The sequence below is a fragment of the Coloeus monedula genome (genome assembly GCF_965178545.1).
Source record: "Coloeus monedula genome assembly, chromosome: 3".
Taxonomy (NCBI): Eukaryota; Metazoa; Chordata; class Aves; order Passeriformes; family Corvidae; genus Coloeus; species Coloeus monedula.
The window spans coordinates 4,224,891-4,243,307 of NC_138783.1; the positions used below are offsets into that span (position 1 = coordinate 4,224,891).

The 18,417-nt window shown below is 37.9% G+C and overlaps 1 protein-coding gene across 1 annotated transcript in view; it reads left to right on the top strand.

The window, feature by feature from the left end:
• The window catches only part of EPHA6 (EPH receptor A6), a gene marked incomplete at its 3' end in the record, with an annotated part of 381,057 nt that overhangs the window by 280,637 nt on the left and 82,003 nt on the right, over positions 1-18,417 (top strand). Inside the window, exons 9-11 of the mRNA XM_082277981.1 lie at positions 7,208-7,316; positions 11,239-11,309; positions 13,203-13,328. Of these exons, the coding sequence (XP_082134107.1) occupies positions 7,208-7,316; positions 11,239-11,309; positions 13,203-13,328 (306 nt within the window). The remainder of the gene's footprint in view (positions 1-7,207; positions 7,317-11,238; positions 11,310-13,202; positions 13,329-18,417) is intronic.

Sequence of the window (18,417 nt, forward strand, 5' to 3'; positions counted from 1 at the left end):
GCACGGTGAGCTTAATTTTGACATCGTTTTCTAAGTATAACATCAGAGCTGAACCCGATACTGAAATAAACTGGAAAAATAAATCCATTTACGATGCCATAAACAGACCTTAACGCCGTTTACCTCCCAATAATTCTGATTTCTTTTACTTCTAAGTCTAAGCACTTGCTGTCTAAGCTAGCACGTTGTTTCACACAGCTGAATAAATAGAGTACGGCAATGGTTATGTCAGTATTTCCAGATACTGGTTTACATTTACACAGAGAGATTTGGGAGAGTTGTGTTGAGATTTGGGCTGCTTAATTTTATTAGTACCCATAAATGTTAATTGGCCCTTGCTGGTCTGCATTGGTCTTACAAAGCAGTCCTAGTCCAGCTCTGTAGGCATCTCTCTTCATCACTTACTATTCTGGCAGTGTGCAGCTCAGCTGAAAATTTGATTTTTTTAACATACATTCTTCTCAATTATTCTGAAAGATAGCAAATAATATTACGCCAAGGCAGACTATTGCAGCTCCCTCCATCCCTGCTCACTAGAAACAAGTTACTTGGTGAAAATTCCACTTTTGCAATTACTTTTTGTGGACTTCCAGTTAGATTTTAATTAACTCAAAATTAACATTTTCATGAGAAGCCTGGGAAGAATAGAGTGTTTTTAAAGTCTGTGTTGTCAGAAAATTTATCAACCAACACTTTCATGAAAATAACAAAAAATATTTTAAGTCATGTGTTTGATAAAAATCCTCCTCAGTTGGCATTAGCTTGTAACATCCTTCAGCTCTCTGCCAATTGTACATGTTACAGAAGAAAAGAATTCCCAGACCAGTTTCAGGTAAACATCCAAGGTTATTCCATTTACCCTGCTTGAATACTGAGAATTTGTTAATAGATAGCAGTAAAGCAAGCAATCCAAAATGAGAGTTTTTCTTCAATAGCCTAATTATAGAAAATTAGTGGTTCATCAGCTGTGAGATGTGTATATCAATGTCCTGAAACACAGTGCCCTTAGCAGGACAGTGTCCTGCCTTCTCTGCTGTGCTGGTGAAACACTACCTGTGTCACTTCAGTTATAAAGGATAAAATAGATTCACCATTACCAGGAACACTAAAACATTTTGGTGTGATTGCTAAAGGGGCTGCATGAGGGACAGAGAAGACCAAATCTGCAGCAGCAATGGAAAAACTTAGTTAGCAGTGCTGATGTGTTTTTTGGGAAGCACCCTCACTTACCCACAGACTGAGGCAGCCATGGCTTGGGGAGCTCTGTTGTTGAACTCTTCTCCCTGCTGCAAAGACAATCAGGTGGAGCATCCAAAAGAGTAAAATTTGTATTTTCATTGTGATAGGAAATGGAGTTACCTAGGATAGTCAGAAAAATTTGCTTCAAGGAAGTGGGGAGGGATGAATGGATGCTGACAGGCATTTCTCCCCCTGTTAAAGCTCAGAGGCTGCAGCTGGGAAATGTGAAACCTTTCCAAAGCACAGCAACCACCACTTGTCACTGTGTTTCTTGTTGCCATTTTATTCAGTCTCTGTTTCAGCACTTTTCAGGCAAAACACTTGTAGCAGAGCTGGCAGGTTTTCATACACTCCAGCACACACACAGGTGCCACTGCTGGGGCTATAAATTGGAGCATAAACCTCACTTGTAGTTCCTGCTTTTATCTGTCAGAATTACCAGCTATCTGAGTCACCACAAAAACACTCTGGTCCTTCTAAACAGAGAATAAAATGTGTTCTGACAATAAAAAAACATTTGTCCTAGGGCAGATACGCTTTAATCTCTGACTGTTACCCTCTCTGGTTTTTTTCCCCTCTCTTCTAACTAGCTGGTTTTGGAAGACTTTTTCTGTTTGGTTGGTTTTGTTGGGGGGTGTTTTGTTTTGTTTTTTAATTAATGATTCAAAGCTTTTTTTTTTTTTTCCTAGAGTCGTGGGTTTTTTACAACGTTACCTTAGAGGCTCTTCTGTCCAGAGGAATTTGTAAAATATTGAACAATTTACAAGCTTTTAGGCAGTTTTCATGCCAAAGCAGGGCTTGTTCTAAAACCAAGGATATTTTCCTTGTCAGCCTTCCCATCATGAGAAAAAAATAATCCGAAAGTGAAGTGTTCTGGAAGGGGCCTAAGGGACAAAGTAGCATTTATGCAGTGTGGACTTGTGCTTGGGCTGAACAGAGCCATAAATGTGACCACATGATGATATTTAATCCAAAAGCAATGCAGACTTTGTATACTTTAAATTATTAACACTAAAAACTTAAACACTTCAGAAGTACTAATGGAATGCCTGATTAGGTGTTTTATAAAGTTGAAGACTGTGAAAAAATAATTTGCTGAAGCCCTGATCTTGATGAATCAATAAGTTTGATTTCTTTACCATAGTCTCAGATGGTGATTTTTGTCTATTGCCAGAAAATTCTGCTGAATTTTCACTTTCTTCTTCCTCTTCCCACATCCAAAAAAATCTACCTTTAACTTTTCATCCTCAAATCATGCAGCAAGGCTGCCATGACAGAGAAGCCATCCCTAGGATTTTTAGAAATAAACTGAATTACCAATTCAAAATTGAGTTGGTTTTGGGGTTTTTTTTACAATGTTTTTTGTTTTGAAAATAGTTAATTGAATTATTTGTTGAAACAAACAAATCAGATGACACATATATTTAGAAACTGGATTGTTGGATCTCTCCCCACCTCTGCCTCGTCCTACTGTTCATTCAATATTAGTCAGCAATGGACACCAAAGAATGTCTCATTTTAGTCTCTTTCCTTACTGTGTTTAATATTTGCAGCCATTTGGTCTTCACATTTGATTTTGATCTATCTGATTGCACTACTGTATGTATCCAGAAAACCCAGAGACTTCACTTTTCCTCTGCATTTCCTAAACAAGAGCAATGTCCTTGTTCAGATCTCGAACTGCTTGCACAAGCTTTCCATTTGTCCACTGGCCCGAAAGTGAATGTTAAGGGAAATATTTGGAAGAAAGCTTTTCAAGTGAATAGACACCAAAAAGTTTTAGATTTGTATGCTAGTGAAAGCACTGTTTTTTCATTCTAAAAGTCCTTTTTAAGATCACCTTTCCTTTGCCTTCTCATTTCCCCTTGGATTGGAGCCCATCAGCTCACTGCATCACAGAACTGCAAAGGAACTACATTTTCATTTGTGAAAACGTAAAGGTTGTCCTAATGAGACTTTGTGTTTTTCTTACCTATTGTTTTTAAGCACTGTTGTTTACAATGCCTTGTAAATCCACCTGACAGCCTGTTCTGTCTATTAGAGCTCCAGTGCTCACTGTCCACACTTACCTGTCTTACAGCTACTCACTGTTATCAGTCTAGCTGTCTTTCTGTCACTTTTTGATCTTTCAGTCTGCTGGAGGGTCTGCTGCCTGATAGATGTCAAATTGAAGTAATGAAAGGATGGAGCTGAGAGACAGAAGTGAGCTGTCATTAGGGCTTCCAGCTCTTTTACACCAAATACAGAAACTTGTAAAATGTTTTGGAGAGATTTGTTCAAAGAAAAAGTAATAGCAGAGCTGAAAGATTCTCTCTGTCTTTCAGCCTTTTGCACTGTGACTAAAACATCTGCACCATTTCTTCCAGTCTGCCCAGTGAGGAAATGAAGCCTGAGGATATTTCCCTTCAGCCCAGAGAGGAGGGAAAGTGCAGCTCCTCCTCCATGCATTTGGGTGAAGAACCCAGAGAGAAGCTGAGTCTGGACATGGGTGTAAAGAGTGGATTGTAGGGGCAGAACTGACACCAGGCTGGATGCAGAAGGGATTTCTGGGCATGGTGTTAAGCAAGGAAGCTGGAACGATGCAACCAGAAACTTTAAATATCATTTCAGGCCTATAACATGAGTTAAGCATGAAGAGCAATGGCAGCGAGGAGTTTACCTGGGTAATAAGCTCCTGGATGCGTGTATGATCCATGCTGCAGTTCTAAAATCAAGCCATAGCTTTGACTAACCGCATCAGTTGCAGTTAAAATGTGGTTGAAGAGCTTTGCCACCCAAACATTACACTGCTGAAACATCTGGGATAAGTCATAAATTCTCCCTTTTCCTTGTTTTAGCTTCTCATTTTTTAAGTACGTTTGCTGCCCCAATGAACTTACAGAGCAGACAGGTAGAGAGAATGAGACATAGTACCAGGCTAAACAGTCAGCCCAGTTAGAGAAGTGCTAAGCTCATAAAGTTGAGGTGCCCTAGACAGTGTAGAGACAACAAAATATTGATTTTAGCTATAGGAATGCTGGCCATGTTGTCTAACAAATGAGTTTCTGGAAAAAAATGCTGTGTACTTCTGTGATTAAATGCAGCATTCTCATATGTACACACAAAGAGAGGAAATGAGGTTGCAGGAACTTGCTTGACTTTGCAAACTGTCATAGTTGTTTTTTAAACTGAGTTTTTCTGTCTTACATAATCAAGAAGTTCTGAGGAGAAACACAGGGTTACATATCAATATGCACAGGAAACATAATGAAGGAAAACCAGGAAGTAACAAAAATATTCAAGAACATGCTCAACAGAAACAGTTAAAGCTCTTAGTATTTACAACTTGAACTTTACTTTAAGAGAAAGCTGGAGAAATGAGAAAAGAACAGAGAGGTTGACAGACACATAGAATTTAATATAGAATGGCAAAATGCTGTAAAAATTCTAGGTATGGAGGGTCCCTGATTACTGTCTTCTCACTGGCTAAATAGTTTTTTTGTGGAACTTTTTACCTGCATGTGATAAATCTGTGTATGTGCATACTTGTGTGCTTATATATGTGTTGTTCATTGCACTGTGCCTTTAATGATTTTATTGAGGGATCAATTCAAGCAAAAATAAGTATTTCCATCATTTTGCCTTACCTGCCTCTCTGTCAGTTTTTAACAAATCCACATTTTCCAATTATACTTGTCTGTCATTTGACATTTTTATCTGGCAAGTAAATTAAGGTCATCTGGAAGTTTCAGGCTTGAAAGCTCCTTGTAGTGATTTAACTACATGAAAAACAAAACCCTAATGTATTTGAATCTGGCACTTCTGCCAACACAGTAAAATACAAACAAGAGAAACAGTATTATCACTTTTTCAGCTAAAAATCATACTGTTTGCAAGCAGAAAGAACTTAAATCTGTCTGGAATTTCTCCCTTTCATTTATGTGACTTTGGTTCCTGATAGAAAATATATGTTATTAAATTACTGGATTGGTTTCTGTTTTAGCTAGAACACCAAAAAATAGCAGCTCCATCTGGCAGAAATGATCAGGACACATCTTCATCTCCATAGCTGCAGGTGCTTCTTTAGACCATGGAGTCAGTCCCTACATTTGCACCATGAAAGTTCCTGGGTTGTTCTCTTGGCAGTAAATGACTGTTGAAAAAAATCACAGTTAATTTTTCTTTTGACAAATTAATTTTTCTGTTAATTTTGAGCTTGTGTTTTTCTTTCCTCCTGCTGAATTCACTAATTTTGCATAATCTTTTTCCTATTAAAAGGAGAGGTGCAGTTTGTCCTCTCATTTCCACTGTAGAGATGGGCAAGACTCCTCTGTGTACAAATCAAGCCATGCCTGACTGCAACAATCTTTGCCACATTTAACGCAGTTCTCAATAGTCTGAAAAATGGTATTCAGCATTTGCTTTGGAGAGCTTCTTATCATTTGCATTGTTACTTGTGTGGCATGATATTTGTTATGTTGTATTTTTCCAAATAAACCAGAGCCTGTGGAAGACAACACAGAGCTGGAATCCCCTCCTGTAACATCACTACATGTCATTTAACTGTTCAGTCAATATTTGCTCCATCATTTATTGGAAGATGTGTATATTTAACTTGTCTGACCACAGGTACTGAATGCCTTGTAATTTACTGCCTCTGCATGCTTCCATAAAATTATATGGACAGAAACCTAATGGCAGAAATTTAACAAGGTGTTCTTGCTGAAAATTTGACATAAGCTACTATCATTTTTATTTGCTTTGCTGCTCCTACAAAGCCAGTTTACACCACGAGTTTTTAAGCCACACACAAATATTATTCAGAAGCCAAATGCTTTTCTTGGAAACAGCATTTTATGAGGCTTTGGATAGCAATGTGTGCATTGCACTGAGCTTCATCAGCTGCAAAGTGAGGGAACATAGCTTGCTGAGCTTTCTAGACAGCAGCCTAGGTGATTTCCCTAAGCTTTAATCGCCTGGTGCCTGAAAAAAGCTAAAGATTTTGCTTATTGAACAATTTGCAAGTTCACCAAATCAAAGTTGCTTCCCTGATGTAAAAATTATCTTCTTTTCTGCATTTACTCCTGTTTTCAGAAGTAATTGAATAGAATTATTTATTCTCCTTTCAAAACAATGCTTTATTTCCCATGGAAATAGAAAGTAAGAATTGGGTAAATGTCATGTGGTGTAAATGTTCAAGTGTAGCAGAGTTTAACAAATAAAACTTCAGAGTCCCAAGACAGGAGACAGAGAAAAAAATGAGCCTAATTCTTTTTCTGCTCGTGTAGTCTTTGGACAGTGAGGACCACCTGGACCATAAGTAGGTAAACTGTCAATGTAAAGATTTCATATTAATGCACAATAAAGTAACAAAAAGAGGAAGTGTCCAGAAACTGTATAATTTCAGGTGATCTTTTTTAACTCCTAAACATCCTACAAAAAGCAGAGAGAAAAACAAGAGGCCTAAGACATATTATGGTGAACTGTGTGTATTTTGTGACAATAGAACTGAACACCAGACATGCTGAAGAGTGTGTGAAGCTGCACATTAGGTGTGGGTTTTTGCTTTGCCTCCTCCTGAATCCAGTTTAGTATTTCTCACATACCCAGCACTGCTGCTGACTTCACTGGGACAGGGGGATGGAGAGAACTTCTGAATTAGATGCAGGTTTAAGATAAATAAAGCTAAGGAAGAAAATACAGGTTTGTGTCCAAAATCCTGTCATATTCAAACTTTAGTAAATTGCAAGTGTTTGATAGTGACAAATCCTCACTGTATAAACCTGCAAACATCTCCCCTCCATCCTAGTTGGGACATGGCTTATTGTCACTTTGCAGACACGTTTGTGTCCGATGTCCTTGCTAAGCACCAAGGAAACCATTACAAACAAGTGGCAACATTTGACCATTGAAATGATTTCAGCCATTCTGCACAATCCCTGGGTGATGGATGGAGCATCAACCTCTTTTCTCTGTGCTTCTCTTTCAGCTTCTGATATGGCTGCAGAGCAGGGACAGATTCTTGTAATTGCCACTGCTGCTGTTGGTGGATTCACTCTCCTGGTCATCCTCACTTTGTTCTTCCTCATCACTGGCAGGTAATTAAAACACTGTTCTCATATAGTCTCACCTAAAGTTAAGAATTTAAGAATAATATTTAAGTCATTAAACCACATTTTCAGTGCTAAAATTAGGGTTAGACACAGTGGAATATCCTCTTCGTTCAGCACTGTTTCTACAGTTTTTTTGTGAGTGTTGTTTTTCATAAAGACACAGTTTGGGGAGATAAGAAGTTATGTGAAATCAAGAAATAGTTTGGATATTTAAAAAATAAGTTTATGGAGCTCTTGCCTACAGAATGATAATTTAAAAATACAATATACCTGCTGCACCCTCAAGGCTCTGACATTACAAGGAAAAAAAGAAGAAAAAAGATCCCCACAGTGTATTTTACAAGATCTCATAACTGTCAATTGCAAAGCTTTAGAGGGTGGAACCATGGGATTTTTGATGTCTTGGGGTTGGCATTGTACCTTGCTAAAGGCACTTGAATGGACCATTTTTTATTACTTCCACTGTATTCAACTTGTAGGAAAAGCCACACACAATTATTTTTTTTTCTATTTTTTTTATCTTATATATTTTTTTTCTATGCACATTTCTGCATCTGTTAAGATGGAATGCAGGAATTATGTAACAAAGGTAAACTAAGGAGAACTATACTCTGAAACACCAAAATGGTTCTACTGCCTGTGATATCACTAGTGAACAGAAAATACCTCACTAAAGGTTCTATTTTATAGCTTTTTGCCTTTTTTTTTTTTTTTTTAATTGAAGGTATCCCAATTAAATCTATGTTGCAGCACTGCTGTTGCATTGGCAGGGGAATTTTACCAGTCTGGACAATGTAGAGTTTTTTTATAACCAGTGTCATTCTTGTTCTTGAAATTCTTTTAGTGCAGTGCTGTTTGTCCACCTTTCTTCTGTGTTGATCAGGATCAAGTAATGACATTGTGCAAATAAGATGAGAAAGTATTTTGCTTTGAGTGATGGTGCTGAGTTTGCTTTGGCAGATGCTGAGTTGCACACTGAAGGTTTTAAGGGAACTCACAAGTTCTAACTGGACATGCTAAAAAAGACGTGTAGGTTGGACCCCCAGTCCTGGCTGAAGCTCAGATTCCCACAGGCCCAGCTCCTTCCAGGGTGCATTGTTTCCTTTCTCCCTGAGCCTCAGGTGTTTCCACCTCCTTTCACCACCAGGAAGCAAAGCAACATTTAAAAGGACCCATTGTGTCCCCATGTGTTCTGTGAGACATCAGTGGCACCACGGTGCTGCCATGGATCAAGGAAACCTGAACCCAGACTATTGCTCTGTATGGATAAGGGCCTTCAAGCAGAGGAATTAGCTCAGAGCTCCTGCAGCAGAATCTGTAGCAGGGGTTGTGTGGGCTCTGGGCCCTCTCTACCCTTTCCTCCTCTCCCTCCTCAGACACAAAAAACAGATGCTGGAAGAGCCTTCATGTGGATAGAATTGTCCATGAGTTTCCTTCTTACCTGGTTCAGGGACAGAAAAAATCCAGAGGTGGGGTGGGATTCTGCACTGCTCCTGTTGTGGTTTGGATCCTGTTTACGCCCAGAGAAAAGATGTGACACTCACTCTTCTGAATGTGAAAATGGTCATCACTGTTATCAATAAAGGGTGCTGCACTTTTAGGTTTGTAATTACACATTTGTTTTGTTGATACAGCATTACCTCTGATTTGAAAGGAAAGTGAAGTTGTATCAGTGTAGGCCTGAGGTTTTATTTGCAGTACCCCAGCAACTAAATATGGCACTGCAGTAGCTGCCATTTTATGAGTTAATGCTCTCTCTGCTAAATAATAAAACCAGTTAAGTCTAACATTCTGGTGAAGGTTATGACAGCAGTTAACCTTGGAACATATTGTGGCCTTAGATAATCGTAGAGGCTAAGTAAATATTCCTACAATTACTACAGAAGGTGACAAACAGTAGGGTCTTTTAGAAGAGAGAGGAATTTTTTAGACAAATTTCCAGAGAAAATTACTGTGTGGAATCCTTACGTGAAATCCTGAAACATAACTCAAACACTTCCTGTAGAAAAAAATCACTAAACTCAGGAATTTTTAAAAAAATGGAATTTTTCTTTTCTGTGTTTCTTCCTCCTGTTTTCTAATGTTAAGGATATCAGAGATTCTCTTAGCTTTCTAGTGCCTTCCTCAATGGGACCGTTTCAATTATGTAAGATATGAATTCATTTTGAAGTGCTGCTTAAATGCAGTGATAAGAGCATGTTCCACAGAAGACAGAGCAAGAAAATTTTGAATAAATACTCAATTTACTCTAGGACTGGAGGCAAATTTCAGCATGAAAAATGGGACTGGTACCCTACAGATGTGCTCTGCTTCACTGTTCAGAATTAACAATTCGATGAGCTGTCGAGTCTCAGGGCTGCTGATGAGCCTATTCAGAGTGGAGAGGCCGGGTTAAATGAGCACCTGCCTCAGCACTTTGCTGAGTCATTATCCACCAGGAGCAAGCAGGAAGCGTGGCTGTCAATTGCAGATAGGAATATGAAAGCAACAGAGACTTCAAGACACAGGACTGGGGTCTCGGCTCAGTTCCAGGAAATTGAATGGTAAAGTTCAGTCTGATTTAAGTCTTAGCTCCAATTGTTCTGTAGCCAACCTGACCAGAGAATGTGGAGACTCCTCTGCTGGTGATCAATCACTGGTTTCTGTAGTCAAACTTTGGGGGTCCATGGATGTTTAGGAGAGTTGGGTGAGGTTAAAGTCTTGTTTCTTTGACTGGTCCCTTGGGTAAACACTTGGGAGTGTAAGAACTTTTGTTTAGGGCTCTTGGCAGGTGGCACCCTAGAGACCAGTTGTTCAGTTATCCTAAAAATGGCACTGGCATCCTTAGTGAGTCCCAGCAACTGGTGTTCAATCTCAAGGTTTCCACAGAATCTGAGAATCCACTGGTTTGCATTCTCTCCACAAGGGTATATCAGCTTCAGGAGCTTTTGACCTTCATTAGCTCATCGTTACCTGTGTAGCAGTGAATGAATTTGTGACTTTCCTACTGTGTTTCAGCAGTTTAAACAAACCACTGAAGTGAAGTGGGTGTGTTCACCTTTTCCTCATATCTCTCCACTGTTAGAATGGATATATTGACTGTAGTTATTTTTATTTAATTTTATAATTCTGTTAATGTTCACACAGAGGACAGGAGTTTTTTTTCAAGCTGGTCTAGGAGCTGCATGTCTGTACTCTACAGCACATGTCCACGGGCACTGCTGTTCTCCACTGCCAGCAGTGCCTCTACAGCCCTTTGCCGTCCCTTAAACCAAAAGATTTCCCTCTAAATAGTAATTTTTAGGCTGTTCATTGAGTGAGAAAGAGCTTTAAGACCAAGAGCAAATATTTTGGTTTTTTCTTAACTGAAACAGTTGTGCCTGCCGTGTGACCCTCTAAATAAGCATTATCAGTCCTGCAGGTAGGCAGTGTTCAGAAGCTCAGACTGCACAGAGCCACTCAACAAAAGACAAAAAATATTTTCTTTTTTCATGAAACATGGTGAAGTCATTATTATTCTATTATGAAGAAAATGAGAGGGTTTTTTTATCCACGGTATACAAAAGTTAAGGGGATAAGGTTTAATTACTACAGGCCTGTGTATGCAAACAGGAATGCAGGAAAGTAATAATTTTTTGAAGTATCAGAATTCTTTGGAGGAGTCAAACTTGAAAATAAAGTATTGCATCAAACAAACTCAGGTAGTCCTTTTCATGCTAGTCATTCAACCATGATCTGTTTTTCTTTGTATATAATCTGTTTGTAGTTCATCGTGCATATTTCCCTCTTTAGATTCATAAGTAAACATATATATATATTCCAAATGCAAAGATTTTGGCTTTCATGAAAGTGCAAATAAAATTTAATGTACACCTGTTTTATTCATGGCAAGTATTTTATTTAAAACCTCACTTGTTTTTCCTGAAAGATGCCAGTGGTACATAAAGGCCAAGATGAAATCTGAGGAGAAAAGAAGGGCTCATTTGCAAAATGGACACTGTAAGTAGTTCAGCACTGTGCTACGTAATATGTATATCATGTTTTAAATGAAGAATGTCCACTGTTTCCTGAACAGCTTTGCCCTTGATGTTTCAATGTGATTATTTGAGTAGTTCCTTACTGTCTGCATCATCAGAGGTCTTTATTTTTGTTTGCTTGTTCTCTTGAATAGTTTCACTAAATACATTCTAGTTATTAAGGGTTTTTTGGTATTCAGCTAATAATATTTAGCAGGTTTTCAAGTATATTTCTTTGAACTCTCAGTTATTCTGGGTACTGAATTTCTGCCTCAAAACTCCTCTCTTGGTGACTGTATGACTTATTTGTACCTAGTTCTCTTTGAATTTAGGGATCTACACTTCTAGCCACCCAAGAAAAAAGAAGTGGAATGAGTTGACTTCCCTCGTGTTCCTGCTCACTGATGAGTACAGTGAGAGAAAATCCTGGTGATCTCTCATGGGCAGTAATTAGTTTATATAGTTTAGTTTAGCTACCTACTTTAAATTAGTTGCCTTAGTCTTTTCTGTTAAGAGTCACCAATTGAATTTTTTTTTTTAGTCAAAGGGTATTATACAAAGGGTATCAAATTTTATTCTTTCATCATTTTGATACCATCTCTGGAATTACTATGATCAACACCAAACTCACCAGAAGTAAAATCTTTTTCAGATGACACCACTGTATCAAGCCAATGTCTTTCTGTCAAGGAAAAGGGCATATTTGCCCATAAAGATGTTTTTGTCATTTGTTTCCAAACATGGCCAGAAATGAAAGACGGTAAAAAACCCTCCTGCTGGGGAGTTTGATATATGCCTCTCAGACCATGAGTGAATTTGAAAAAAGCCTCACTTGGTGTCTTTCAGGTCTGGGTAAATGATGACTGTATTTCATGACACAAAGCTTCATCTCAGAGCCTTCCCATTCATTTGTAGTGATCTCAGCATCACACTGGAGGAGACAAGTCTCTACTCATAGATGTGCTCCATAGAACCAAGAATGAAGAGGAATTACTGTTTTAGACTCAGCTATTAAGTGACAAGAGAAAGAAGGCCGAGAAATGCTTCATTCTTTTTAAAGGAATTCTCTGGACCCAGCTGCAGAACCCTCTTTTTATTCTGATAAATTGATGCATTAACATCAGCTTCTGATAATGGACTGAAAGTTTTCCAGAACTTAGTCATGATATGGCAGCAGCCTAGAAGAATTCCCAGGCAGATAGTCCAGAAGAAACAACACAAGTTCTTGAACATGCTGTACTCAGAAACACAAGGGATATTAGCCATGCCTGGAAATGATGGCTTGCTGGAGCCTGCCAAAGCAATCTGGCACCAACCCACTACTGCCATGGCCATCTCCAAGGAAACAGACAGAAATTATCTTGAAAATGGATTTGGATATTTTTGTTGTCATCTTGCACCTGGCTCTCTGGCTGTTCCAGCTGATCAGAAGAGAACAAAGCAGCACAGTCCTCCAGGATTCATCCTTAGAGAAAAGGAACTCAAAGATTTGACCTGTTTGGCAAAACAGGATGTTCAGCCATCCACTCCTAAATGAAAGGAATGAACTAGAAACAACTGTTTTCAAAGTAAAGGACAGATTGCCTCAATTGCCCAAGGAGCAGCCAAGGAGAATATAAACTGCTTTGGCAATAATCACTGTTAGTTTTGACGTCCTGCTTTTCCCCATATCATTGAGCCCTCACTTGGTGTCTCTGCAGACCCTTTTTCAAGTGACCAGCTCTTCTGTAGGGTTCTGAAATTTTAAACCTGGAAGATTTAATATGCTATTTTCAGTTCTTTCAACTGTCTAGTCAAAAAAAACCCAACCCACTTATTGTTGCAGTGCATGAATGTCAACGAGTTCTTGATTCCTATTTTTCTCTCTTTGTTTCAGTACGTTTCCCAGGACTCAAAACATACATAGATCCAGACACGTATGAAGACCCATCTCTTGCTGTCCATGAGTTTGCCAAGGAGATTGATCCTTCAAGAATTCGTATTGAAAGAGTCATTGGTGCAGGTAAAACTATACCTACTGTAAAAAAATCTCTAGGCATGGCAAGACTGCTCTTCATAAGCATTAGGAAATTAATTCAGTAGCAATTTTTTTTGTGTAGGGTTGATTTTTTGCCTGGTTTATTGTTTTTTGGGGTTGTTTTTATTTTGTTTTGGGTTTTTTCCCAGATGTATTCAAAACACTGTGTCACTCAGCATTTGCCATAGTTATTGTCATGTATTCTCAGTCACTGGGGGTGAAATTAGGCTGGAATCTCTTTCTATGGGGATATAAATTCAGAATATAGAAGACTGAGAAAAAATTATTCTCAAATAGACAACTGGAGGAGTGTGAGGGGAAAGAAGGAGAGGCTGGTTTGGGACAGGCTTTTCTGTGTGGAGAAGGGTCACTAGCAGAGAGGGAAAAGAGGAAGATCTGTTGATAAGATGTAGACAGTATGAAAGGTGATGCCCTGTAATCCTTCTTTTTTATATTTGTTTCATATATCTTAATCACTCTAGAAAGGAAGGGTATTTTTCAGTTTAGACCCCTCATTTAATGATATGTTACTACACTGATAACCATGGAAATACCCCCAGTGTTGCTAAAAGTGTTTTAGTCACTAGAAAATGTCATGCAAATAATCTTACAGAAATAAAACCACATCTGGTAGCAGACAGGAGAGAGAAAGTATCAACCTGAAAGTAAAAGAGAAAATTCTGTTTCACACTGCAGTCCATAGTGGTGGTACTCCCGTTCACCTTAAACCATTGCTTGAACCGCATCATCTGGATCTGGAGCTGGGCACCACTGGAATTATGAGCTTGAGAGAGCCCCCAGAGGGCTGACCTCTGCAGAAAACATTCAGTTTGCTTTCTTCTATTTCTTCCTTTTCTTCAGACACACTATAGATATTGATGTCTTAGATTATAAAGCAGATTGAGCTACATTCCACACCTGTGTAACTGCTGATTTCAGTTGAATACAACAGACAAGGATTATTTGTTTTAGTTCAGATTAAAGTTGTGTCCTTATTTTCAGCTTATTTCATTTATGAAAACTCTTCTCTCAGCTTCCCTCTCTTTTCCTTGTATGCATGGAAGTGTATGCTTTGACCTATTTTATTTTTATGGGGTTTATTTTCCAAAATTACATGGGTAATTTGTCAACTTCAAAAATATTCACCTAACAGGACTTGCAAACAGGTTGCAATGAAATTTAAACCTACTTCCATGTGTACAAGATACAGGTTAAATACCATGGCTGAAGCAGGAAGAGTACAAATTCCCACACAGTTCTTCAGTAGCTGTTCAGGGACATAACATATCACTAAAATTCACAGCAGTCCTAAAGATTTCTGTACATTCTCTCTAATTCTGTATTATACATTCAGCTGGATATAAAATGGATTTCTTATCACAGGAGAATTACTTCTAAAAGATGTTTACAATTTTCACCTCAGTGAAACCAAAAATCAACATCTTCTCCAAAATGAAACATTAATATCTTTTAAGAGTCAATTAATAGATGCACTTCTAAATTTGTCCTGTTTTAACATTTTATTTTGGCCAATAATTCTCATTTTTAATTCCTATAACTTTAATTTTTCAAACAAAAATAATTTCCATTCAAGAACCAGAAGAAAATTGCAAATATTTGAAAAAAAAATTTCTAGCATTTCTGGTCATGACATTTTTAAAACTGATCTTCTCCTGAAAGCAGTTTCCAGGTTTTTTTTCCAATGGAAAAAGTCATGTCTAAAAGTTCTTGATAATTCACTACTTGCAGTTCAGATGGCTGTGACACTCAAGGCAGGTATTTTTTCTTAGTTTCTGTTTTCAGCTTAACTCAAACCTAACTCTGTACCCAAGTTATATTTTAAAGTATTTAGTAATTAATATCTTGCCCATTATACTTTTTTCTGCCCCATCTCTTCTTGCTATTAAGTTTAAGGCTTCAGCACCTCTTCAAGGAATGAATTCCCAGAGGTACTTTGTCAAGTCTGTCTTAAAATGTACAGCTATCCTCTTATTTTCTTTGTTAAAATGTTGAAACTCAAGGAGGAGACCAACTCTTCAGTTTTTCCCAGAGTAGAACAATATTTTTTGCACGATCTAAATCTCCTGCAAGTTCTCCCACAAGTGTAATGACTGAAATGGGGAAGTGAGTTGAGCTGTATTTGGTGCTGTGACCTTCCAGTTCTATCAGCAGCCGCTGTCTGTGCTGTAAGACATTTGTTCTGATCCCATGCAGTAATACCAGGCTGCACATCAGACTTTTAAGTGACTGACTCCTCCTGTTTCACTTTCAGTATCACATCTGCTCTGCTGAATGAGAAAAGGGACGTGTGGTTTGCACAGACTAAATTTCTAGATGCTCAATTAGCTCCTTTTTATATAATATACAGTAAGATGGATGAGGTTTATGTCATTAAAACAGGGATGGTTTACATTTTATTAAAACTGAACAGGCAATGAACTCAATCTTTTTCTCTAGCTGTGATCAGCCTTTTCCCTGGAGCAAGGAAAAATGTTGACTTCATTGACATCTGGCTCTTAGCTTCTACTTATTACACATGCAGTCATGAACCTCAGCTGCTGCAGGGTCAACAGTTATCCTGTTTATCTTCAAACTTGAGCAGTGAGAATGAGATTCTCAGATTTTAAAAAGCCCTTTTGTTGAACACATTCCTCTTTGACTTCAAAAACACTGAAAATTCTTTATCTGAACAGAAGTGTAGAAAAGCTACTCTGGAATGAAATCTTGTCAAACTCTCAGTGTAAATAATTCAATGCTTGAATTATATCATTGGTCTCCATCTAGTCTAAAACAGAATTAGAAGTTATTACATACCTTAGGTTTCTAAATGTAGGAATTGTCTTTTCTGGGAGCTGATGATCTAAAGTTTGACATCATGTCACAAAAAACCTGCTGGTAGTCTTTATGTTCACCAGTTTATCAATCCCAGTATCCAAGGGGAGTGAGTTTTCTTTCTCACTTTCCAAATCATGCATCCAAAAAAGGTGGAAGAAACAGGTGTTCCTTCCCCTGCTTTGGATGTTGTACAGATAATAAATCTTGGAATTGCAAGTCATTCAGGTGCCTCCTTCAGTTTAATTCATTTTAAAGCACTTGGTAACAGCCTTTTACGGTCCCTGAGGGATGAATGCCATTATTTATGAAATTCTAAAGCTGTAGTACTCTTGTATAATCTTGTAGTAGCAAAATGGTATATTCTTTAACCTATGCTTTCTAAATTAGTCTTCAAATAAGATTTTGCGGTTCTGCAGATTTATTGACCATGAAATTTCTTTTAAAATCTGGATATTAATGCTAAAATAGTATTTTTGCTGTTTCACTTGCTGTTTCACCAAGAGAAATAAATTGGAAATTTTTCTCATTTTAGGCGTTTAAGCTTGAAAAACCAGCAAGATGAAATAAGGTCATGGCTTTAGAGATGTGTTGTGGTCCTGCTGAATATGTCACAGAATAGAAGATTGATAGACCATATCTCCTGCACAACATTCAGGTTTCATGGCTTTCCTTTATGGGAGGACTTTACAAGTCCAAATAAGTTACTGCTTTTTCAGTGGCAGTAGACAGGCAAGCAACCTTTAAAGTAGAGCCTTCTAAAGCTGAAAGGGGCAAAATCATATGGGAAAATCCTCACACAATTTACCCTTTTGTCAGAAGATTCCCAGAGCATTACTCTAATTATGTATTTTCACATATTTCGTATTTTACACATCTTTAATTTATTTTTTGAAATTAAGTAGAAATGAATTGGTGAGGAGAACTGTAGGAAGAAGACCTGGGACAACTTGACTTTTTTATCTGTTCAGGAAGCTGCTAATTTATTCAGAGGTTATGTTCAGCATCTCTTAATTTTACTCCTGTTACCTGATGATGCCTCTGTTACTGAAGTGAAAGACAAGCTATGAAATTGTTCTTTTCATCCCTCCACTCTTCCTGGATCTCATTGACTAATAAAACTTTGCTTTGTTTCAGTGGAAGCAACAGAACCTAATAAAATAAAAGTTTTATGACAATATCCATTCTAATCCTGTAATATCAGGGAGTCATAATTTTCTGAAGTTAAGGTTGTGCCTTTAAGGTCCCTCTCTTTTAGATTTGTTTCATATCTGAAAATGAGCTGTTACAGAATAGAGTTCCTTTCTTTTGTTTACTTCTGTCCTTAAAGTTTAGGGAAAACTAATTCAAACAGCACTCAATGAAGTGTTAAATCCCCAGTTAAATATATATCTGTTCATTACTTGCTTTTTGGTTTTTAGCAGTCCTGATTCCAAAATGACTGGGGTAGAAAATTTAGATTTGCTGTGAGAGCAACCTGCACTGAGAAATGCTTTGAAGTATTTCTGTGAACATTGTTTTTCATTTACTGAATTAGGACCCATTGAAAACTGACCTGCAGGCATCCAAGAATGTATTTGGTAGGGCCTCTAAATAACTTCTGCATGACTTCAAGATCAATGGAAAGTTGTGATTTCCATATAAACTGAATTAGTAAATGTATAAGAGGAATGCAGGGAGACATACATCCTTCACAGGCCCTACATACACAAGGAAACATCAGAGGAAACAAGTTTTGAGATTCCTCTCATTACACAGCTCCAGGTTTGCTGAGACTGTTGGCCTTTGGCTGGCTGAACAGGGAAATACGTAATTAATTTCAAGTAGATGTGGAAGTCCATTTAAATAAATCACATGCAAGTGCTCTTCTAGGTCATAATAGCATAAAGTACTTTTTAAATGCTTTCTGCACCTGGAGGATAGTCAGGTGTTCTGATAGTCTCAGGGCTTCTCTTATCATACAGGTCTTCGTGCATTTCACCCCTAGGGATAAATATTGCTCTAAATAGATACTTTACATAGGTATTTTGTCATCAGTGGAATAAAAATCCACATGTCATTACATTCCTTCCTCAGTTATATATCACAAACATATTGAAACCAATGATCAGTCTCAAAGGAAAGCAAGATGAGCCACACTGGGGAGGGCTGAAGGTTTGGCTTTTGCAGGCACAGTACAAGGTCCCATGATCTCTGCTGTGGCACAAAGGAAAGGTGATAATTTCTTGTGAAGTACTGCTGA